The 23,517-nt window shown below is 55.6% G+C and overlaps 1 protein-coding gene across 5 annotated transcripts; it reads right to left on the reverse strand.

Annotated features, from left to right (window-relative positions):
- Positions 1-707: 707 nt before the first annotated feature.
- ZIC4 (Zic family member 4) lies at positions 708-23,517 on the reverse strand. Of its 5 annotated transcripts, XM_055126348.1 has the most exons (6): positions 23,408-23,517; positions 20,316-20,451; positions 16,812-16,896; positions 10,405-11,025; positions 5,721-6,054; positions 708-3,583 (listed from the first exon to the last, which is right to left on the reverse strand). In XM_055126348.1, coding segments are annotated over exons 3-6 (1,026 nt in total). In that variant the 5' UTR covers positions 16,882-16,896; positions 20,316-20,451; positions 23,408-23,517; the 3' UTR covers positions 708-3,582. The 5 variants fall into 5 exon arrangements, with proteins under 5 accessions (XP_054982323.1, XP_054982327.1, XP_054982325.1 ...); XM_055126352.1 differs by lacking the exon at positions 20,316-20,451 and having other exon boundaries at positions 23,408-23,469; XM_055126350.1 differs by lacking the exons at positions 20,316-20,451; positions 23,408-23,517 and adding an exon at positions 18,688-18,763.

Raw genomic sequence — 23,517 nt, forward strand, 5'->3', positions numbered from 1 at the left:
TCCACCCCACAGGAACCAACTCTCCTCCCCTTAAAGGGAACTGCTGGCTCTACCCAGTGATGTGATGGGGGTGAGTGGACCTTGGAGGTAGAAGATGAATTTGTTGATCCTGATGCCTCCAAAGCTGTTAGGTACTGGAATCAACTCGGCAGTAGCTGGATCAGAGAAAAACCCCTAACCCCCAACCCCAGTGCACCCCTGGGGGTGGGGGAATGCTCAAATCTGGGAAGATGCTGGGTCCAGTCCAGGGAAAAGAAAAGCCTTAGGGCTTGTCGTGGGCAGCTGGAGAAAGGAACCCTGAGGTCTGAGGTCTGAATAGAGAAAAACCACAGGAAGACCCCCATGGGCAACCTCACCCCCCTGATCCTTCCTCAGCACCTCCTTCCAGGAAACTTTATTTCTGCCACTCTCAACCTCCCTGTTCCAGATCAGAGGGTGCACGGTGCGGTGGGGTGGTGGTGGGGATTGGGAGCCCTAAAAGACAGCCTTTTCTAAATGACAGAGCCCCTTTACCGAATGGAAGTCTGCTGATGAGTACCAGGATTTCTGGGGTGACACTGAGCTTCCTCAAGGGGTTCTCCTTCAAGATGACCACTAGATGTTTCTGTGAGGGCCTCTAGCACAGAGGGTCTAAGGAACCTGAGTTTCTCCCCCGAACCCCTAAAATGTGAAGCAATAACAGGCCAGTCGGATGCAAAAGAGGAAGGGAGACATGACATCATTTATTTCCAAAGAAAGTAGCAAAATGGATCTCCATGTACACAAAGATCTTTAGAGGGAAAAGAATCACAGATCTCAGTTCATTTGTACATATTTACAGCAATGATGAAACCAGGGCTTTCAACTAGGTGCTCATTGACAATCACTTTAGTCAAATACATAACAACTTTTTTCTTCTTTCAAGTTAGATCACAGTTTAAGGATGCTAAGGGGCTGATGAAAAAGCACAGTGAGGGGAGAGTGTGTAAGGTTTCAATCAGGGATTTTTTTTTTGCTTTTGCTTTTTTTTTTGTACGTGTGAATTATGGTTACAAAACATTTGCCTGTCTGTATAATTCACATTCATTACAATCATTACATTTTCCCATAAATTAGCGATATAAACAAACATATGGGGACCTCCAGTAAACAAATAAAAATCAATATAAGATACAACATTTTGTAGCAACTATAATAACAGCATGGGTTACAGCTTGGGGAAACTTCTTTACAAATCATTTATTCAACACACAGGGGGTGAGGGGGGAAGCTGGAACAACCTTGGGTATTTTTTTTGGCTTTTTTTTAAACCACCTTGAAAACTTGGAGACTGGGGGGACAGCTGGACAGGGTGGAAGTTTCTTCCCTGGGCACAATATAAAGTAAAGAACTGCACACACACGTGTGGGTGGAAAGGGGCACTGGCATGCACTGGGGGGTCATTATCTTGTAGACAGAATCTCCTGAGCCCCAATTGCCAAGCTTCCGAAGAAAACAGGAAAGTATTAAAATGTCTCTCCCCCTCCAGCCACCTCTCCTTTCTATTAATGGCAGAAAGGGCTGGCTGATTGCAGCTAGTGGGAAGGAACACACAATGGGCCTATTTTTAGCAAAGATTGTCTTTGAGGAGCAGGAAATATTAACCATCGCTTGGCTGAAGCCTTAGTTCCAAGCATCCTGGGCAAGAAGAATATTGGAAGCTCAAGGAGTCCCAAGAGGATGCCGATGAGAGAGAGGGGACTTGGAGGGACTGAGGCGGGAGAAGTGGGCACAACATAGGCTTGGAGTTCAGAGTCTCTGCCTGCACTTACCTTCTTAGAAACCTCCCCCAGATCCCAGAGCTAAGCCCAGGCCCTCCACATCTGCTCACCTCCACAGACCCCAGGCCCCAGCTCTCTGCCTTATTATTATTATTGTTATTATTATTATTTTGGTTTGGTGTTCTTGTTTTCCCTTAGCAGGACTGATTCCTAAAGTTATCAGCTAGTAGAGTTTGCCTCTTTTAATTTTTTCTAAAAAAAAAAGTTTGATTTTTATCTCTTTAGAAACGGTTTGAAACTAACGGAGCAGGGGGAGTTTGACAGCGAGGAGAACAAATCGCTGACAAAGAACGTTTTACGTTTCATCAGCGTTGTTAGGACGACAAGCAGGAATGTCTCAGATAATAACCCCCACTTCAAAGATCTCTCAGCTCAATAGAAACCGGACCATCCTTTTTATTCAACCACAAGGACTAGCACTAAAGAAGACTCCACTGTTTGATTTTTTTCCACCATGTTTATTTTTCCCCTATTCACTGGGGTACTTGGATAAAATAAACAACAAGACAATTAAGGGAACATGGACTTCTAACTTTCTTGCCATCTTTCTTTCCTATCCCCTTGGCCTTGGGCGTTTAAAATCGCGCCCAGGGCCAGTCCTGGCCTGGGGGTTATCAAACACCCCCACTCTGGGGGAAAACAAATTTGGGGGTTAGGGAGACTCCTGGGATGGAGGCTTGGATTGCGCTGGGGGCCAGAATGTCACTGTCCCCAACGCTGAACCCCTGGTTGACCCAGGAGGGCTCGTTTTTGCTCCCCTTTCTAAGTCAGTGCTCCCCAGCCGGCCTGAGATCGGGGATCCTCCGCTCTGCCCCCCCTCCCCCCCAACAGCTGGGGCTGCTCATTTGTGAAACTGCTGAGGTTGCCCGCCCCCCCCCACCCCACCCCCCAGTTCCTTACTCCTGACCCTGGGACCTCACTGGGGACGCAGTCAAGAATTCTCCGGAGCCGGCTCCTCCCGGTCCTGAAAGCGCACCCCCTCCCCACCCCCAGCCCCTCCATCGGAGAGCCGGGTGAACCCCGAAAGGCGGGAGAGGCAGGTCCTAGGGAGGAAGTCTGTGCCGAAGCGCGCGGTGACAGTATTAAATGGCGTGAAAGCAAAGGTCAGCGCAAATGTATCTTAATAGAGTGTCTGCGGCGAAGTGTGTCGGCTTTGAAGAGACCGCGCTGCGCGCACATTTCCATGACGAGCCTAACGCAGCGTGCTGATGCAGCGTCCAACTCACACTTTCAACCCCAAAACCCGACTCTTTGAACAACCCGAGCTTGATTAGACCTTTCTCCTTTTCTTTCCCCTCTTACAAACCATTTCCTCGCCTTTAGAAACTCGCCATCAAACCCAAATGCGCCCTCTGATCACCGCAGAAAAGCAGAAACAAAGGGCCGGGCGGCGGTTCAGGCGGCTCTTTTCTTCCCCTCGCATTATCATCCATTTTTATTATGATCGGGAACAAGTGCCCATTCGCGTGGGTTTTGTTTACCGGAAATTAAATGAAAATGATTTAGTCCGCGTCAAACAAAAATATATACTTGTATACACAAGAAAAAAGGCCTGTTAGACGTAAATATTATGTCCTTAATGAAAAGCCTGGACGGGCTCCAGGCTCGGCCTTTCAGGATTTCAGTGCGACTCGCCCATTGCCATAGAAATCCTAACTTACCATGAAGATGCGCCGTGGCGAAGAAACGTTGCTTTGTGCGCGGGCGCTTTGATGTGGCCGGCGCGGGATGCGGGCGCTCAGCTGCGCCCGGAGAGATTACCTTGCGAGCGACGCACTGGACATCTGTAACAAGCAAATGAAAAATTAAAGGCGATTAGTGGCCGGCCAAACATTTTTTATTTTATTTCATGATTTGGGACGAGCCGGGGTGGGGGTGAGGGGATGGGAGGCAAAGCCCCCCCACCCCTCCACCCCCGGGCAGAAAAAGAAGCGAGCCCCCTACCCCGAGCGCAGGGTGGGGGGAGAGGGTGGGCGCGGGGCAGGGGGGTGGGGGGGAGGAGGCGGGGGTTCAACGCCGTCAGAGGCCGCAACTTTCCCAGATGCCGCTGGCACCTTGGCCGTGGGGTGGGAACTGACCCATGGGGAGGAACCGTTTGCTGGCCCCTACTGTGTGTGTTTGGGGACAGGAAGGTGGAGGAAGCTGGCCAGCCCCGCTACCAGGCATGCGATTACTGGCAATGCATTTTTGGGGGACTCAGGTTTGCTCCATGTGAACAGAAATGTCAGCCCCGTTCCACTCGGGAAATATAACCTCCGTGGATGTGGGAGGCTCCAGGGTGGGGGGGTGTTTTATTAAGGGGTTCAGGGAGCCAGACATGGCCGCCTGCCCACCAGAGGGCCAGCCCAGAGACCCGCTGGCTGGACCCCACTTTTAAAGTTGAGCTGGAGGTGGGGAGGGGGTGCGTGGAGAGGGAGGCTCCCCCTCGTGGGAATCCTGCACCCCTGCTACCTCCAAATTCTGGCAGCAGGAGCCCCTCTGCACTTGCCTGTTTACTTTCCCTTGCATGTCTGGGTGTGAGCTTCAAATCTTAGTGAGGAAGGTGGGATGTGGGGGGCAATCCGACCTCCCTGCAGAGGTGGAAACACATCTAATTACAACACCCCCTGGCCCCCAAACACACACATACACTTGGGAAGGATTGCCACAACCTTCTTGCCCCTGCCCCCGATATGGGGCTCTTTTTCTGGGGATCTGGGACAGGAAGAGCAAATACACAATTCAGTTTAGACCCACTGGGTGTTTCCTTCGAGACATTTATTATGCAATTCATCTCCTGACCCCCCCCACACACACCCTCTTTTACAATTAAGACCAATACTGTGCAACTGTTGACAAAGACCATCACCCAGTTGACAGGATTCACCCAGCCACTGTCACCTAGTCCTCAGTCTAGTGACGTCATAGATCCATCTGCACCCAAGTGCATGCTACCGGGCCAGAGTGGAAGCCAGTGCCTGGCCAGGGAGACCTCCCCAAATTGAACCCTACAGCCCCAGCAGCTCACTTTTGTCTCCATTTCCTGCTCTTTTGGACTCACCCCCTGCCCCACCTATATAATGCTTCTGGGGCAAAGGACCAGGGCTGGGTGCAGGGTTGGCTGGTGTGGGAGAGAGAGGGGCGTGGGATCCAGGGAAGAGGGGTCTTCTGGGATCTCCCCTCCAGCTCACCTCATCTCTCAAAGTGGTTGGCAACCAAGGAGTCTGGGACTCTGTGTGTTGTTGTTTCAAAGGGGCGTTGGGGGACGGCAGGGGGATTGCAGGGCACCCAAAGAAGCAGAGGCAGCACAAGGGGAAGACTGGAAGGATTGGGAAATTCCTTTGGCCACTTTTGCAACTGGCACATCCCCTGAGGCTGTCGCTGGGGGCTGGGAAGGGAAGTGGGGGTTACCCAGGCCTGGAGAAGAACGTTTTCCTTTCGGGGAACCAGAGGGGCCTTGTGGTCTCACTGTGGCCACCTGCAGTTACCAAAATTACACAGAAACTCTCCGAATGAGGTTTTACACCCACTTCGGTCTGTCCCCTTTTAGCCCCACTAGTTTCATGCCACCAGGCCAGGAACTGAGTGAGTGAGTGAGTGAGTGAGTGTGTGTGTGTGTGTGTGTGTGTGTGTGTGTGTGTGTGTGTAGAGGGGGTGCTGGATCTGATTGTGGAATTAATGTGGCACCTTAGCTTTTAAATAGCTAAGTATATGGGGAATTATATAGCAGCATCTTCCTTCCTTCCTTCCTTCCTTCCTTCCTTCCTTCCTTCCTTCCTTCCTTCCTTCCTTCCTTCCTTCCTTCCTTCCTTCCTTCCTTCCTTCCTTCCTTCCTTCCACCCAGGCTCCTCTCTCAGGCCTCAGCGCCCGAGTCTCAGCGAGGAACGCGGGCGCGGGGCTCGGGGGGCACCTGCGGCGGGACCCGCGCCCTCACACACGTACCATTCGCTCAGGTCGGCGCCCCCACGCGCCGCCGCCGCCGCCGCCGCCGCCGCCGAGGAGGCCGCCGGGGGCTCGCGGCCGAAGTCGGACGAGGGCGACACGAGGGCGGACGGCGGGGCCGAGTCGTAGCCGGAGCTGGGCGGCGGCGGCGAGCGCCCGTGCACCTTCATGTGCTTGCGCAGGGAGCTGGGGTGCGTGTAGCACTTGTCGCAGCCGCGCACTTTGCACGTGTAGGGCTTATCGCTCGTGTGCACGTGCGAGTGCTTCTTGCGGTCGCTGCTGTTGGCGAAGCGCCGCTCGCAGCCCGCGAACTCGCACTTGAAGGGCTTCTCCCCTGGAGGAGGCAACGCACAGACGTTATTCGCGCCGGGGTGGGGGTGGGGGTGGGGGCCGGCGCGGCCACCCCGGCCTCTGCCGTCACCCCATCAGCACCAACGCTCTCCCGCGGCCTCTGCGCCACCCCCCCACACACAGCCCTTCTCGGCGCGCGCCCCCCGGAGTCCCTCGGGCGCGCCTCCCCCTCCCCCTGTCCCGGGCTGGTGGGGGGGGTGGGGTAGGGGTAGGAGGAGCGACCACGACTCCATCTCAGTCGCCTGCCCGTCCCGGACAAGCCTGCTTCCTCCTCCCCACACCACCCCCCGTTTGTCGGCCTCCAGGGGGTCCTCCCCGGGCGCCCCAGCGCCGAGCAGGAACCTCCACGTCTCGGCCCTGCGCCCCTCCGGACACCCCCACACACCCCGGCACGGCCCCAGTCGCTTCCCCAAGGAGGTTTTTCTTTTTTTTTCGGGGGGGATGGTTTTCTGCACAAAAGCCCAAGGCGCTGGGCTGCTTTTCGGCCGCGCGGTCTGAAGCCCCCGGCGTGTGCCAGGACCTGGATCCGAGCCGTCGCCGGGAAAGGAATCCTGAGCGATGATTCATTTCCCAGGCGATTTTTTTTTTAACAGGACACGGAGCCCCCTCCCCCTTCCCTGCCTTCCCTTCGACCCCCCGAGGGCAAGCACTTAGCAGCCTTCTTCCCGTCCTGCCTAAACCGTCCGGGCTCCGCGCGCGCTCGGGAGCCCTGGATGCCGCCGCTCCAGCGGCCTCGGGGAGACTCGGCCGGTCGGCGGCCCGAGCAGACCACCCACGCCTGGATACGGGGGGCCCGAGACCCCCGGCCCCGCAGGCTCACAGGCCTCTCGCGCCATCGCAGCCTGGAGCACAGCCGGCCTGGCCCCGAGGGCGAGCGCGCAGCCCGGAGGGTCGGCAAGGGGCCCGGAGCGGTGATGCCACGCCCGGGGGGAACCGCGGGAAGACGCGAGCGCACGTTAGGGCGTAAGCGTTGGCCGGGCTCCGGCCCGCGAGCGGGGAGCTCACCGCCTCAGGATTCGCTGGCGTTTGGGGGGCACAAAAGGCCCCCCGAGAAGCCGGAAGCCCAGGTGGCTGCTGGAGCTGCAGATGCGGCGGGGAGGAGGGAGGAACCGTTCTAGGAGCGTTAAACAAACGGATGCCGCCGGAGCCCTGGGCTGCGGGGACCGCTACCGAGCGCCTGGCAGTCAGAGAGGATGCAGGGCTGCTGGCCTTTGTGGTCCGCTCTCCCGCCGCGCCCAGGAAAGCAGGGCGCTCGGGGGGCAGGTTTGAACACACAAAGCCCCGCGGCCCGGCCCTTCTGAGGCCCCGGCCGACGCAGAGGTTTGCACCGCGTTTTCACCTCGGCCCTGCAGCGGGGTTGGAGCTCACGGCTCCAGCCCACGCGGCCTTTCCTGAGACTTGCTGTTACGAACTTTCGCCATTTCCCTGGACACCGGCACCATTTTTTTTTTAATACGAAAAAAGATGCAGAATAAATCAGTGTCCCCTCGTTTTATCCCCTCTGATCCCCGTTGGCGTGCAAAATTAAAATCAATCTTCCTTCCTTCCTTCCTTCCTTCCTTCCTTCCTTCCTTCCTTCCTTCCTTCCTTCCTTCCTTCCTTCCTTCCTTCTTAAAATCATTAACAAAACCATGCATTTCAGGGCCTGCAAAAAAAAAAAAAAGAAAGAAAGAAAAAGAAGAAGAAGAAGATTTGCTGCAAAGACAGAGGAGTTTGAGAATGAATTGGAGATCCATTTCCCCGGGCTCCCTCCAACAGTTCTCCACACACTTAGCCCGTCTAGGGGCACCTCCTTCGACACCCCCAGGAAACAGAAACAAGGGGTTCCGCCCAGAGGAGGAACAGACTAAGACGCAGGGCAGGGAGGGCGTTTTGGTTGCCTGAACTGTCCTGGCCAGACAGGGTCAAGTAAGGCTGCTCCCCCGGCCCCCGCCCGCTGCTGGCCCGTTGCTGCTGGCCCCTGCGACTGTTTGGCTGACATTAGCCACCACCACCGTCACTCCTCTAGACACAAAGCCCTGGTCCTCTCCCTCCCACTCAGCCTCGGCACTGCGCCTTGGGTCAAGGCAGGCGTGAGCCAGGGTCCTGAAATTCTCCTGGGTTGGCTTGGCCCTGGGGACCGAGTGGGGACAGGCTGGGAGTCCTCTCAGTGAGCTCAGGGACTGGTGAGGCCTATGCCAGCTCACACAAAGTTGGGCCACGAGGAGTAGTTAGGTTAGCGCTTGCTGGCCGATATCTCTCCCTCTCTCTTTCTCTCTCTGTCCCCTTCCGACAGGGAAGGTGCGGCCTTGCTGAGGGGTCCCTTACTTGGGCACCCTGTTCTGGGCTGGCTGTGACCACCACAGAGTGAACTCTTTCGAGTGGTCTGAGGGTCTCTGCCTCCAGCCAGGCCAGGAACCCGGGTCTCCGAGCATCGCCACGCTGGAGAAATCGGCTCCGGCTCCTATTCACGCTTCTGCGACTGAGGAAAGGCAACGCCATTAATATTTGAAAAGGCAATTATTTTCCTGTTGAATCGAGAACTGTCTTCATGAATAATTTGTAGTGAGGTCTATTGCCATTTGAGAAACATTTTGTTGGGTTCCCCCTTTTTTTTTTCATTACTGGGCGGGGGGCGGGGGAGGGTGGAGGTGGAGGGAACGGCGGAAGCAAGCAAGACTCTGGAGATCCCCCCTAACTCCAGCGGTAATGAATGAGGACCGCCAGTGGGAAGGAGGCACTTAGGCTTCTGTCCTGAATAGATGCAAACCTGAGCCAGTCCTGGCGCACTCAACTCACTTCTCTGCTGTAGGTCGATTGCACCAAGAATTTAACCATTTTCTGCTTCACAGACTTCAAACAGTAGGCCGGCAAAGAGCAGTAAAAGTTTGTTTGTTTAAAAACCCCCTGTCATTAAAAATGAGTTCCTTCCCTGGCTGGTGAGTCCTCGGCTACCTTCATGCGTGTGCGCACACGGTGGCCAGTCCAGAACTGTGGGGCCTGCCAGCAGGGATCAATCAGAGCCCCCTGTTTGCTCCCTCCCCCTATATATAAAACAGGGGGGGCAGGGGGGGAAGATGCTGCAAGAAGGGGGGAGGTGGATCCAGAAAACAGCGGATGGAAACTTGCATTTCCAGAAAGATTCCGAAAATAAAGTTGACTAATGGAAAATGGACTTTGGTCTGGCCTCTAAGTGTCCAGTGCCCTGTCCCCTAGAATACAGGGTTTGGGGGAGAGGGCGGGGCCAAGCCTGCGGCATTCTGTAACTCTGAAGGCTGATGTTTCCACCACGAAGGGAGGTCAGGCAGAGCAGCACCAGGAAATAGAAGGGGAACACCAACTGGAATGGATTTCACTTTTCTCCCTGCCCTCCCCCAAACGGGGGAGGGAGATCTTGGTTTCTTCAACCTGAAATTGGCGGGGGGGGGGGGGGGGGGGAGGTTGGAGGTGCGAGAAAACCCTAGCTAAGGCGGTACTACTTTGGCTGCTAAACTAATTAATGTAACTTCACAGGCTGTTCTGGGAAGTGTGAAAACTTTCTCCTTGCAATTGCATTAATTAGAGACGCTCCTGGCCAGAGGAGTTCCAGTGTGCGGGCTGCTGGGGGCGGGTACAGGAGGAGTTTCTTTTCTTTCTGTTAACTAGAACTAACAGATGTGGTTGACACATGTCCCCATTTCGCTTAACAGCTCGGTAAATGACATTTAAGGTGGGTGAGTCTCCTTGGGGTCTCAGCTCAAACAAAAAGGGAGGGTTTGTCATACCCCAAAGAGTAGGATCAGGAAAGCTCAAAAAAGGGGATCAAATTGAGCCCTGTGGGGCCCCCAAATCCTTAGGTAGGGCTGATAAGGGTTCTCTGCTTTCAGGCTTAGATGACCATCAGGTTGCCAGGCTGACTGGTGGAAGAATGATCCCCAAAGATCCCAACGGGACCGAGAAAGTTAGACAACTCTCTCTGGCTTGAGTACTTTGGGGAAGGGTGACATTTGAAAGAGCTCAAATAAATGCCTTAAAATCAGCAGGGAGCCCACATTTTCATAGACACCCAAGCACGCGCGCGCGCGCGCGCGCGCGCACACACACGTCCTCCCACCCCTACCCCACCCTCCCTGCAGAAATCTTGTGCTTTCCTCCACACACAGCCTCGGGAAAAACCCGTGAGTCTAAGAATAGAAAGTTATAATTAACACTTTATGGACTTGGTTCGAGGAAACACTCCCCCCACCGCACACACACACATACCCATCCCCCTCCTGTGGAACTTGAGAAAAACCAGCCCAGGGGGGTCGGGAAGAGGCCTCCTGGTCCCCCAACCCCCAGTGTCCGAAGGAGACAGACAGTACAGAATACTGACCTGTGTGAGTTCTTTTGTGTATTTTGAGATTTTCTGATCTAGCAAAGACCTTCCCACACCCCGGGAACGGACAGGGGAAGGGCTTCTCGCCCGTGTGCACGCGAATGTGGTTGACCAGTTTGTATTTGGCTTTAAAGGGCTTGCCCTGGCGCGGACACTCCTCCCAGAAGCAGATGTGGTTGGCCTGCTCGGGGCCGCCGACGTGCTCCACGGTGACGTGCGTGACCAGCTCGTGCATGGTGCTGAAAGTTTTGGAGCAGAGGCGCGGGGCCGCGGGGCCGTCGCCCGCCAGCCACTTGCAGATGAGCTCCTGCTTGATGGGCTGGCGCATGTAGCGGAAGAAGGCGCCGGGGCCGTGGGGCGCGCCGAGGTTCACGGTCAGGTTCATGCCCCCGTAGCCGTGCAGGGCGGCGGCGGCTGCCAGGGCGTCGCTGCGGGCCACCGGCCCCGGCGGCGCGAAGGGTTCGGGCCGCGCGTACATGTCTCCGGGGAGCCCCAGACGCAGGAGTCCGTTCAGAGTGCCGCTGGGGGACGCCTGCGGCGGCTGCTCGTGCAGGCCCGGGAACACCGACGGGCTGGAGGCCGCCGCGAGCTGGGGGCCATGGTGCCCGGCGCTGCTACCTGTTGTCGAGACAAACAGCGCGCGTGAGAACGGGGTGCCGGGGCCTCCGCGTGCCCCCGGGCCTCGGAAACGGGGCTGGGGGTCAGGTCCGGCCCGGGCCCGCCGCCCCTGCCTCTGAGACGCCCAGCGCGGGAGCCGAGAGCCCTCGGGCTGCAGCGGCAGCTCGGGAGGAGCGCGCGAGGCCGTGTGCCTGGGCCGTCGGCTGGGTACCGGACCCCCGGCGCGCCGGGAGCCGGAGAGGGGCCGCGACAGTGGGGCGGGGGCCAGGGCCAGCGGGGTGCGCAGTGCGAGTCTGAGGGTCGCCGGGGAGGGGCGGGGGGGCGCCTGGTCCTGGTCCCGAGGAGCAGCCTGGCCTGCGCCCTCGAGGGGGATGGCGGCGTCCAGCGGGGGGACGGAGGGACGGAGGTGGAAGGTGATGGGCACAGGTGGTGCCCACGGTGCGCCCGGCCGGAGAGCTTCATTGCTGCGCCCCGCGGCAGCTCGGCCCCGGCTCCCCGAAGCTCCGCACCTCGCGGGGGGGCTCACGCCAACGTCACCTGACGGTGGGAAACCGGGAGGAACCACCACACACACCCCCACCACAAACACACACACAACTCCGCAAAATTTTTTTTTCTTTTTTTTTGGTTGTTATTGTTGTTGTTGTTTTTCCTTTCCCTTTTCCCCTCCAAGTTTGGGGCCGCGCCTCGCCCCTCCCTCGCGCCGCCTCTGCCTGTCGATCGTTCGTGCCTACTTGAAATCCCGGCCGCTGCCCAGGCAGCAGCGGGGCGCGTCAAGAAGTGAATAGAGACTCGGGGCCGCGGCCGGGGCCCGCCGAGAGGAACAATCGCCCGGGTCGCCGATTGGCCCGCGGCCCGGCCCGACGTCAGCGATGACAGGTCCCGGCGCAGGCGGGCGCGCGCGCGCGCGGGCACAGACACGCGCGCACACACGCACAGACACACGCGCGCTCGTTCCCCCTCCCCCCTACCGTTAGCTCTCCCCCACCCCACCCCCGAATCCACTGCTCATGCGCTCTGACCCGGGCACGGTTGCTTTTCTCCTCTCGGGCGCGCCCGCCCCCTCCGGTCCCCGAAAGCGGGGTGGATCCCTGGGCCGGCGCCCCGCGCCACCTCGGAAAAAGCGGGTGGTGCGCGGCCGAAGCGTCCCGGGGCGCCCCGGCGGCCGACCCTGCCGGGGTGGCTGATGAGCGCCCCGCGGGCGTCCTGGGCCCGGAGGCGCGAGGAGGCGGCGAGGGCCGGCGGGAGCCCCCCGAACGGGCAGCCGGGGGCCGCGGGGGCGTTTAATTGTCTTTTCTCGCTTTCCAAAAGGTCTAGTCTGCCGCCTCCTCCTCCGCCGACGCCCCCCTCCTCTCCCCGACCCCCCCTAGGTACACTGGGTCTCCTCCCCACTGGGATCCTTTTCGCCTTCCCCCTACCTTTTCCCCAATCCCACCCTTCCTACTTCGCCGCCCGCTTCTGCTCCGGGTACCGGGCGCCAACCCCAGAATCCCGCCTTGCCCGGAGCGGGAGGCTGGGTGGGGGGTGCTGAATGGCAGTGAGGACCTGCGAGGGGGGAGGCTGGCCCCGAACCCGCACCGCCCTCCCGAGCGGGCCCGGGCCGCAGACCGCAGCGCACCGAACAGGGAACAGGCGCGGGCCGAGAGAGCCTGGAAAACAAAGGCGAGGAGCGCGCGGCCCGGAGCGGGTCCTCAGCCCCGGGGTCTCCCTCTACCACCCCGAGGTCCCCGCTCTGAATAGCTTCCACCCTCACCCCGCCGGCCCCCGCCGGAGCCTCGAGGGAGGAAACTTGGGGTTCCCTTCTACGCCCGTCCCGGCCACTTGTTGTCTGGGCCCGGCCCCTGGAGAGAGTGACCGCGGCTCTCCCGGCTCTGGGCGGGTTGGAGCGACCGAGAACGCGGCGCTGTCAGTCCGCCCGGTGCAGGATCTACGCTAGCTGGGTATGGGGGGACCGGCGGGAGAAATCCCTGGTTCTGCCCCGGCCGGGTGTGGCAGACACGCCAGTGTCCTTTGTTCGAGGTGGCCGGCTGGGACTGGCTGTCCCGCCCGGGAGCTCTTTTTAAAAAGGGCCTGAGGCCTCCCAGCTCTTGTCTTGCTGTCGAGTGGAAAGTCGCAGCCTAAATACCCGGGCCTCCCTAGCGGTGGGCTTGAATGCCCCCAAAGTCCAGAAGGATTTGAGATTATTTTTTTTAAGTGAAATTTTGGGGGCTTGGGTCAAAGACCCGGTGAGCCCGTGAGGGTGGAATGGAGTTGCCCCAGCCCATCCCAAGAACCCAGACATCCTCTTCTACCTTGGTTCGTCGGAAAATAAAAGTTTCTTTTTACACGTTTAAAAATAATTAACTTATTTAGAATGGTTGGCAGATTCTTTGAGACTCTCCTCATTTAGCGCATTGTTCCCTGCTCACGGCGGCATTCTCACTAGGGATTAACTTCCTCAACAATTTCCCTGGGCATTGACAAGTCCTGGTCTTTCTGCTTCTCCAGCGGAAGAGCTTAAGAAACACCACCAATAGCTGCTGCTTAGCGCCGTTTTAAAAGAAACTGAAGGAGAGCATTTGACAGCCGCACCCCTTCTGCTGTTGAAACCGAGGTGACAAGGGTTCCTCCAGCAGTGTTGAGACTAGACTTGGTGCCTTTGCCTCCTTTCGTCTTTCCCTCTCACTTTCTCTCCACTGGGCCTCCTGTCTGGGCCTGCGGCCTGCAGTTTTCCCTCCCCGCCATTCAAGCAGCTCTCTGGAGGAAGCCCAAATCTCAGGGTGGGGGGGCTCCAACGCTCCCCTTCAGTCAGGTGTCTGTTGAATGACTCTTCCCTAGTGCAGTCTGAACTGAGCCCCATGAAGGGCTCAGAAGATCACACACACACACACACACACACAAACACAACACAACCAAGTATGATCCTCTCTGGGTGCCTTGACCACTCATTTCTCCTGAGCATCCCTCTACACAGAACTCAGAAAACTCCAGTAGCAACCAACCCATCTTCTGCCTCCATCCCTCAATGAGAGCGTGGCATTCCCCCCTTGAGGCTACTGGTCAGAATGTGTGTCAGACCCACCATCCACTCTGGCTTCTATTCAAACTGGGTGGCACAGAAACGGAGCCCCTCACACATAGATTCGTAATAGACCCTCCTTTGCAACTAAAAAACAACAAATAACTGGGGCGTTGAATTTTCTTTTGCCTTTCCCCCCTGTAGAAGTTTGGTGAAGCCAGGGGCCCACACTTGTCATAGAAGCAATACTAGCTCCCCCAGAAGGTGTTGAAAATAAAAAGTCAGTATTTCCCACCCATGTTTGTGGAGTTCCTGAATGCAAAGCATGGATTTCATGGGCTCTATGAATGGGAAGCAAGAAAAAAAAAAGAACAAAAAAAAAAACACCCAGACTGTTAATGCACTGCACAATTTATCTCACAAATATTACCCCTGGAAAGCTTTAAACATGTGTATGACTGTGTGTGCCAACAATGAAAAGGCAGATACATCTGATTCAGCCAAATTCTCCTGGCCCCATGAAGCTCCTTCCCAGATGCAGTCTTCCCTTGAAGCACTGAAAACATCTGGACCCATTCTGGGTAGATGCTTTGTGAGTTGCCTTGGAGTGGGGCAGGGGGTGGGGGGCGGGGGTTGGAGCTGTAGGCACTAAAGATCCTGTCTTGACCCTAGGAGCTATGGGTTTCTCACCTCCATTGGCTAAACACAGCAATGGGACCAGGCATTCTCCCAGAGGACATTTCCCCAGGGACACGGAGAGGAAGGGAAACATCCATTTCATCTGCTAATAGTTATAGACAGGGGACAGTGGGTGATTATATAAGGGAGTTCAAGGCATGGCCCTGAAATCCACCCCCAAAGCAGTATCAGGCTAATCACAGATGGCAGGCGGGCCACTACTGTCAGGGAAGCATATTTCACTCTGTGTCAGCTCCTCTGAGTCTCCTAGGGCTTAGGGAGCCTGGAGTCCAAGGTTTCAGGGTCTATTGAGTGGGTGGGCAGAGGAAGGGAGAAAATTCACTCAGAATTTTCCTTTCAGAAAGTGACCAACACTTACCCCCAACACCACAGGGTGGCTGGAACATTACATACCTAACCTTGCTGGGGTTAGCATTGTTCAATCTGCCATTCTGCTTGTTTTGCAGAGAAGAGACCCATTCTGCAGCCCAAAAGTCTTCAACAGAGGCCAACAAAGCACTGGGGGCTTCCATGGGGGTCTGTCAGTAGAACATTGCACCACTGGATCCCACATATCCCTCTAATAGTTAGGAACATGTCCTACCCATCTTTGCTTGCTCCAACAAGGTCCATGAAAATTTACACTCAAATGACTTTTTCGTCCTACCATAGAGAAATTAGACTGTCTTCTCACTTGGGAAAGAGAGATTGGGAGGAGATTTCAGATGACTAGTTGGGCTACTTTTCCCTGAACCCTTTAAACAATGTTAAATTCTGCTGCAATTCAAGCCAGGGCAGGATCCCCCCAAACTGAGGGGCACCGTTCAGAGCCTGGCCCAGAACAGCATTGCTGCCTGAACAGGCTGCACTGAGACCTGAGGTCACTTGTCCTATTCCTTCCTGCCTGTTTCTGGTAGGTTACCACCCAAGCAAGGGGCAGATCTCTTTCTGAGGCTATTCGCAGACAGATTCCAGAATTCCTGGAGTGAGAGGTTGTCTCTAGTTTTTAAAAAAGAATCACTTAAACCCCAAAAGCCTGCCGTATGTGCAAGCCCAAATTGCACAAAGGAGATGAGACCTATCAGGATTTTGGAGATAAAGGAGGATATTTCTCCTCTCTGCTCTGGAAGTTTAGGCTTTAATCAGCATTAATGGGACTGAGCATGAAAGGAAATATGAATATACTTGGACAGAAATGAAATTTCCAAGTATCGGTTCAATAGAATATCTTTTTGATAAGATTAAGCAACATGGATAGAGGCGCTTCCAGAAGAGCACAGAGGAATCAAAACAACTGAATTTGCATAATAGCCACATCTCTCTGGAGAATTCTGCCATCAAATCACACCCCCCCCCAATCCCAAATAACAGAAGAGAGCCATGTTTTTTAGCTGCCCATTTAACTTCTGTTAAGAAGGCTGCTCTTCCTATCACTAAGGCAACACCTTGGAGGCACCGTGTCAGCTGGTGGTGTCCTTGAAATGAGGAAGCTATAGGCCTGGAAGGGGAAACACCCAACCCTAAATCATATGCTTATTCCAAATGGAATATCAAATTAAATTCTTCACAATGAAGGTATTCCTGACTGAGCAGCTGTCAGTCACTCTGTTTCAGAAACCACATTGTGGGAATGTCTTGGCTGCCACATTGCAGAAGGCTGGTGTCCCTGGTTAAGATGATGCCTATCATGTAAACCCCATCACCAAGATCAAAGTCTGCTCCTTTCATGGAAACCAATACATGTCAAACCTCATTCCAATCAAATCGCCCGGAAATGAATTCAAGATGAGTATGTCATAGAATAATGTGACAGTGGAACTGCGGAAGGTCAGAGGTGGTTGTTTCGATGAGAGAGTCGTCAAATATTAATTCTAGAGCATCCAGATGAGTAGGCATGGAAAGGGATCGGCCGGCTGCTGGTGGGACTATATGTTGCTGATTTGTGTGTGGACGCATCAAACCTCTATAGATACTGCTCTAAGTTTACATCACAACTCGGGGACAACCCCAAACACACAATGCAGCATGACCAAATGACAAAATAAAACTCCCTCCTTCAAAACTCCACTCCAGCAAACCAGTCAGTATTCAAAAGAGGGCTTTAACTTACTTGCGTCTTTCAGGGCGTTTCGGTAAAGCCGGAACCGTTTCCTCATCACCAAGGAAGTCTTGTATCTCATTTTCTAATGTTGAGACTGTTGGGGAAGACAAAAGGAAGAGTCACAAGTTAGACAACTTTATATGTGCCTAGAAAGAAAGATCCTGTGACCTGACTGACTCTAGGCACAAAAGCAAAGGTTGATCTGAGAAGCATTTTAGTCTTCCCTTGACCACTTTCAAAACTGGGGATGAGCTAGGAGGATTCCTTTGGGAACTGCCCCAATATATTGCAAATTAATCTATCCATGGTAGTACATATATACACACACATATATGCATATGTATATGCATATTACTATTTCCCAAACTAGAGGTCTTTGAAACCTGAAACTCATTTGTTGTTTTGCCTTTCGAACAGAATTAACTCCCAGCTCAGCCTGTTAGTATTCAAATATCTCTGACTTCTACATATGCAATTAGTTGCATTGAAACCATACCCCCCCCCCATTATTTTCTTGAAGATTATGAACCAATTCCAGTGAGAATGTCATGAGAAGGGCTGGGTGTCCTGTAGGAGGCAAGCAGGTTACAAATGGAGTTCTAAGTGTTGGAGCTGAGAGAAGGTCTTCTTTGTGGATCTTGTTCTGTCAAAGTGGTGAGAGATCCCTAATCTTCACATCACTTCTTCCCTGCAGATTCATTAGGAAGCCATCACTATTTGGTTTCTAGAAATTAATATTAACATCCACCCGGTTAGGGGTGGAGGGTGGAGGAGAGATATATTCTTTCTATCTTCTTGTCCTGGCTGACCTCTGCATCTGTTAGGCGAGGCTAAAGGCAGTGGAGCAGATAAACAGAAGCGATCCACCCAGCCCAACCCTCAGTGTGGCCTAGAAAGACAAGCAGTCATTGAAAAGGTCGGACAAACACGGTCGGCCCTTCTGTCATTGACGATGTCTGCCTGTCCTGACACTCCAGCCCACAGAACAAGCAGTTATTTAACTTGTTGAACCTCAGGCCAAATCCAAGTGGGACTCTGTTATCTCAAAGGCTTTCTAGGGCTCTTTGCTAAATGATTTCCCCAACCCCCTCCATCCCCACCTCAGCAGAGACAAGCTTGGGTGTCCCCCCCCACATACCTCCCTTCTGCTCCCTTCTCTCATAGATCCCGGCCTGAGAAGTGGCGGGGGGGGGGGGGGTAGACTCACCTTTTCCCAGAGGGTTTTATTTATTTTCAATTCTTTCTAACCAAGAGGCATCAGTCCCCAGAGGTAATAAGCTCTTTCCCGGCACCAGCCAGGAAAGAAAGGAGGCCCAAGTTTGCATCCCCACAGAAGGGCGGCATGCTGGGCGTCCTCGCTCTAAAATTTCCTCATGGCAGGATGTCTGGCACGGGAAAAGTCCTGGTTGGTTGGAACTAATAGAATTTTCTTTTTCGCTTTGGAGGGAAAGGGGTGTGAGTTTCCCCAGGGAATTCTGTCCACCCACAAAGCTGCCCGAGATTCCCCCTTTTTTGACAAAGCCTGGGCAACTCCTACCCTGGGTCTTGGCCATGTTTTGTGCGTGGACAATTCCTGTCCCCAGGTACACAGTTGCTGGACGTGGGCAGGCCACGGGGCCCCAGAGCTGCCTTGAGCAGCCGTTCTCACACTGTAGGCTGGAGCAGGAATGGGGGAAATGGCTTGTCCTTGGAGCAAACTCCGATTCCCCTCTTAGTAAGTAAGGCAGGGCTTGCTGCAGGGATGCAGTGGGCAGGCTGGAAGCTGCCCCGAATCACTGGACCTGAGAGCCACAGCAACCTGGGATCCGCAGTCCCCCCCCAAAGTCTCCTCTGCTTGGGCTCCCTCTCCCCTCCCAATGATTTCTCCTGTTTCAGCTGCTCATACCTGTCTCACCCACTGACTCGCCAGCCAGCAGCTCTGCCCAGCTCTGCTCCTGAAGGAGCAGAAAGAGTGCCAAGGCCCCCAGTGACTGTGCTAGGGGGAGGAGAGAGAGGGCTGGTGGGTATATGCAAAAGACATGGGTTATCCTGGAGGGGGGGGCAGCGCTGGGAGGGACACTGAGGCTGCCTGCTGTGGGGTCACGGGGCAGAGGAGACCCGATTGAGGTCAGAGGTCAGACTTCAGTCCCCAAGGCCGCAAAGCGTCTTCAGAGGCTGATTTCTCCCCAAAGTGCCCCTGCACCGCAGAGCCAGGAGGTGTTGGTCTGGGCCCTGGGGGGCTGGTGGCAAGCCCCCCTTAGAAAGCTGCCCCTGCCCCGACCTGGGGGATGCCAGTGGCACTGGAAACTTCCCTGGCTGCCCTCCACCCTGCCCCCAAGCACTGGAAGTTGGGGTGGGATGCTCAGCGATGATGAGTCCCTGCAGGAAGGGACCCTGGAGGGGGGTGCCCCACCCGCTCAGGACTGAAGGCCAGAGTCTGTCATCTGGCTTCCAGAGGACCAGCCTGACCCCTGTACCAGTTCCTGTCACTGCCATCCCCAACCTGCGGGCAGCTGGAGGTGGTGCCTGCTCCAGGGTCGCGCTGAGGCCAGGGCTGCCAGAGAGGGGACAAATGACGACCTTGGCGCCCAAAGGGGGGGTTGCCTGCAGGCGAAGCGGCGGAGATGCAGCCCTCCGGCGCCCCTAATCCCTTCTTAGGCCGGGCTGGCTCTCGGCTGTCCCCCTGGGCCCTGCGTCAACCAGCCCCGGGCGGAGTCCTTGGTCCTCCTGGACCCTCTCCCCGCCTCCCTCACGGCTCCCTCCCTTCCAGGGTCCCTGGGAGTCTAGGGGAGTAGCCTAGAACGCAGGCAGCTGCAGCCTGCACCCCTAGAAAGCCGTTCTTTCTCTCCGCTGGGCGTTCTGAAGCGAGCGCGCCGGGGTTCGAGCCCACGGCCAGCCGGCCGGGGCGGCGGGCAGGCCGAGGGGCTGCGGGGTGCAGCTCGGGCGGCGCCGGCGCCGGATCCGGCGACCAAGCCGAGAGCGGCCCGCCGGCGGGTCGGGGCCGGGAAGTCACGTCCTCGTGCGGCCAGATCACTAGCTCCGCGCCTGGGGCCCCGGAAGGAGGGGGCGTCCGGGTCCCCCCGCCCCCCCGCCCTCGGTCTCCCTCGGGGCACCCGACGGCGGCGGAGGGGGCGCTGGCAGCGCTGCAGGGCAGCTCTGGGCCGCGACTCCCCTTGCTCGTGGCCCCCGTGGGGCAGCCGGGCAGTTTACAAGGAGGGGAGGGCAGGCCGGGTGGTGCGGGGGCGGGGGTCCCCTTTGCCCCCTTGCCCCCCTCTCCTGGGAGGAGGGCATGGACTCGTCTCCAGCGACGCCCCTGGGCGGAAGGACCCCCCTCCGCCTCTCTGTGTCCGTGGGGTGGCGCCTGTCCCCGTGGTTGGGGGGCTAAGGAGGGAGGGGAGTGGGGAAAGAGCGGAGCCGGGCCTTCCCCCCACCCCCCAGTGGGGTTGGGTGTCTCTGGCCTGGGCACTTGCAGCCCCGCTCCTGGGGGAACAGGCCGCGCCTGTCGTGGCCCCCCCCCTGGACTCACACACTTACCCCACTCCACCTGTTGCCCGGAGCGCCTCATTTCAGCACATCACTTTGGGGTGGCTGAAGGGGGACCCCAAGCCCCCTCGCAGCCTCTCCTGGGTGGTTCCAGCAAGGCGGTCATCCTTCATTTCTCCTTTTCCAGCTTTCGGGGAGCAGTTAGGGAATGTATGATGAAGCAGAAATGAGCCGTCAGGATGATATTTTAATGGCTTATGTGTCACGTTGGTGTGTGTGCCTTTGAACTGGAGCCGCTTGCCTTCCCTGCAGAGAGCGCTGCAAATCCCTCTTGAGAACTTCTACAACCCACAACTTTTTTTTTTCCCTCTCACATTCACTCTTACCCTGGATATTCGGACGCCTTTCCTAAAAATACCCTCTTGTCAACGTCCCCCCTTGGATGTTCCACGGGCTGGAGTGGCGAAGATGGACTTTTTTTTCCGGTTTTGAAGAATTATTTTCCCTCCCTCTCTCCCAACGGCTACCACCCTCCCCCCTCAGGTCCCCTCCCTTGCTTTTTTTTTTTTTGAAAGGCTGGCAAGGTGGGTTCAATATTTTTTTTTCTCTCTAGTGAGAACGCGCGCTGCCTGCAGAGCAAACTTCTCCTTGCCGAGAAGGTTTTCCCAATCTGTAGATGCGGTGGCATCCCACTTCCCTTTGTAGGGCAGCAGAAGAGACTGAGTGGCTCTGATATATCTTTTTGGGAACAAAGTGTAGAATCTATATTGCAAAAAAAAAAAAAAACCACAACACACACACACACCTTAAAGCCCCAAACCCTCCATCCCTCCAGCTCCAGCTCTTTCTCTCCCTTTGCCATCCTGGGTCCAATTTAAGTTGGCGAAGAGGGTTGTGCTGAGACTTGTTGCTGGAAGAGAACCTATTTTCTTTTTCTTTCTTTCTTTTCTTTCTTTCTTTCTTTCTTTCTTTCTTTCTTTCTTTCTTTCTTTCTTTCTTTCTTTCTTTCTTTCTTTCTTTCTTTCTTTCTTTCTTTCTTTCTTTCTTTCTTTCTTTCTCTTTCTCTCTCTCTCTCATTTCTACTCCCCAGCCCAACAAGCTCGGCAGGGTCCCTGCAGACACCGGGAAACCATCCCAGATACCTAAGTCGAATTTGGAGCCAGGAGAAGCCAGGAAAAGGGCAGCTGAGTTCAGCAACCCCCAAGGAGAGCCTAGTCGATGAACAGAGCTGAAAGGCAGAGAGGCAGGAGCGCCCGTCGCTGACCCGGCCATCCTCCGGCCGCCCATGCCCAGTGACTGGGCAAAAATATTCATTTTCCTTTTCCTTTCGCCTGGGCATCGGTGAGTTTCCTAACGGGGGCCGCCTGTGGCAGGATGAGTTGAGGTCTCTTTGTCTGAGCAAAGAGTTTAGGGCTCTGATTCAGCTGCAAGAAGCCAAATGAAGTTAGGAACAAAGGGCAAATTGAAGGATTCCGACTCTTGGCTTTTTGTGTTTTCCTTACTAGAAAATAATTAGACCTAATGAATATGCAGACGCTCCAACTCAACCCTGGGCCCGGGATGCTGGGTTTGAAACAGAGCCGTGGAGAAATACAACCTTCTTCCCTCGCACCCCCCACCCCCATCCATCCGTCCGCATGCAATTTTTTTTGAAATGCATAAATGTTGCTCGCCTTAATTGATTGAGTCACAAGGATTTTTCCCCCTGCTTTTAAGTGCCATACTTCTCTACCTTTCAACAATCATTTTAATATATAGTCAATGGCTCTTTGTGGACGGGACAAAAAGCAACTACGCGCAGTTGTTGAATAGACTTTGCGCTGGGCAGGGACAGGTTAATCGAGGGCTGCATCGCGAAAACAAGCGAGTGTTGTATGTTTGCACTGAATCCAAATGTCTGCATTTTCCTAACTAAATCAAAGGGAGTGTTATTTCTTTTTCTGCTCACTCATCTGAAGGTAAGTAAATTTTCTCTGGCGATCAAAAGCCTGGTCGGCAACAAAGACCGCGCCCGCTTTTTCCACCGTCCTGGTGTGGCGAGTTGCGGGATTTCAATAACTGTGACAAGGGTGACTGATTTGTGAACTAGAAAAGGTTTGAATGTCACAAAATTTACATTGGTCCTATCTATCGGGGATTTAAATACCAAAAAAGTATTTGGAATTTCTCGGGAGCTTTCAGCAGTCCCCAAGAACAATGGCTCGTTGGGAAATTTACAGTTTTACCTGAATGAAAAGGGCCTGTGGGGTGGGAACAGGAGAGCGAGGGGAGGGGGCTGGTGAGTGGGGGGCGCAGACGGGCGAGGGGAGGGAAAAAGGGAGAAAAGAGAAGAATAACACAAGAGGGGGAAAAAGAAAAAAAATCGACAGTGTTTCCAGTTTGATTCCCAAAGCCCAAACCTCAATAATCTGGAAAGTTCAGGGCTCCCCGGCACCTGTACTTATTTATTTCTACGCGGATCAATTTTGCTGGGCGTGGGGAGGGGGCTGTGGGCAGCCTGATGGACTCGATAAAAGTGAGAACATGGAGGTATCGGGTTTTCGAGAGAAATCCCATTTCTTGCAAAGAGAGTGAGAGTTGGCCGAGCGCTCCCGAGATCTTAAATTATAAACAGGAGGGGACGAGGGCCGAGGCAAGCAAACTTCAAAAGGAGCAAATAACAAAAGCCTCCTTTGCTGCCCTTGAAGGGGGTGAGGGCGAGGAGGGGTTGGGGGGGGGAGAGGGGAAAAGAAAGAAAAGAAAGTTGCTGAATCGGGACATTCTGGAAGTGCCTTCGTCGCGCTGACCGGCCCCATCCCCGCCTCCAGCCCTCGCGGCCGGCCCGAGTCGCTCAGCGCTCGGCGGCGAGCGGGTCTGAGCAAGGACGAGCCGCGAGGGACCGACACCGAGACCGAACGAGCGACCCGGAGCCTCGGGGCGGGGTGGTGGGAGATGCGGGGCGAGAGGCGCGGGGCGCGGGAGCGGGAGCGGGGATGCCTGAGACTGAAAAGAAGAGAAAAAGGAATCGTGGGCCTCCCCCTCCCCTCTTTCCCCCCTATTTTTTTTTTCTTGAGAAGAGGGAAAAAATTTGGCTAAAAAAAAAAAAAGTTGCTACTCCTGGCAGCCCTGTTTGTCAAAAGGGGATGTCAAGCGCTTTACAATACCTGGGATTGATGAGGCGGGCGGGCCAATGAGCGTTGCGCGGCGCCTCGGCGCCCTCCGTCGGCCCGGCGGCCGCGGGCGGGGGGAGCGCGCGCGCGCCAATGGGCGGCCG

The sequence above is a fragment of the Sorex araneus genome, chromosome 2 (genome assembly GCF_027595985.1).
Source record: "Sorex araneus isolate mSorAra2 chromosome 2, mSorAra2.pri, whole genome shotgun sequence".
Lineage (NCBI taxonomy): Eukaryota > Metazoa > Chordata > Mammalia > Eulipotyphla > Soricidae > Sorex > Sorex araneus.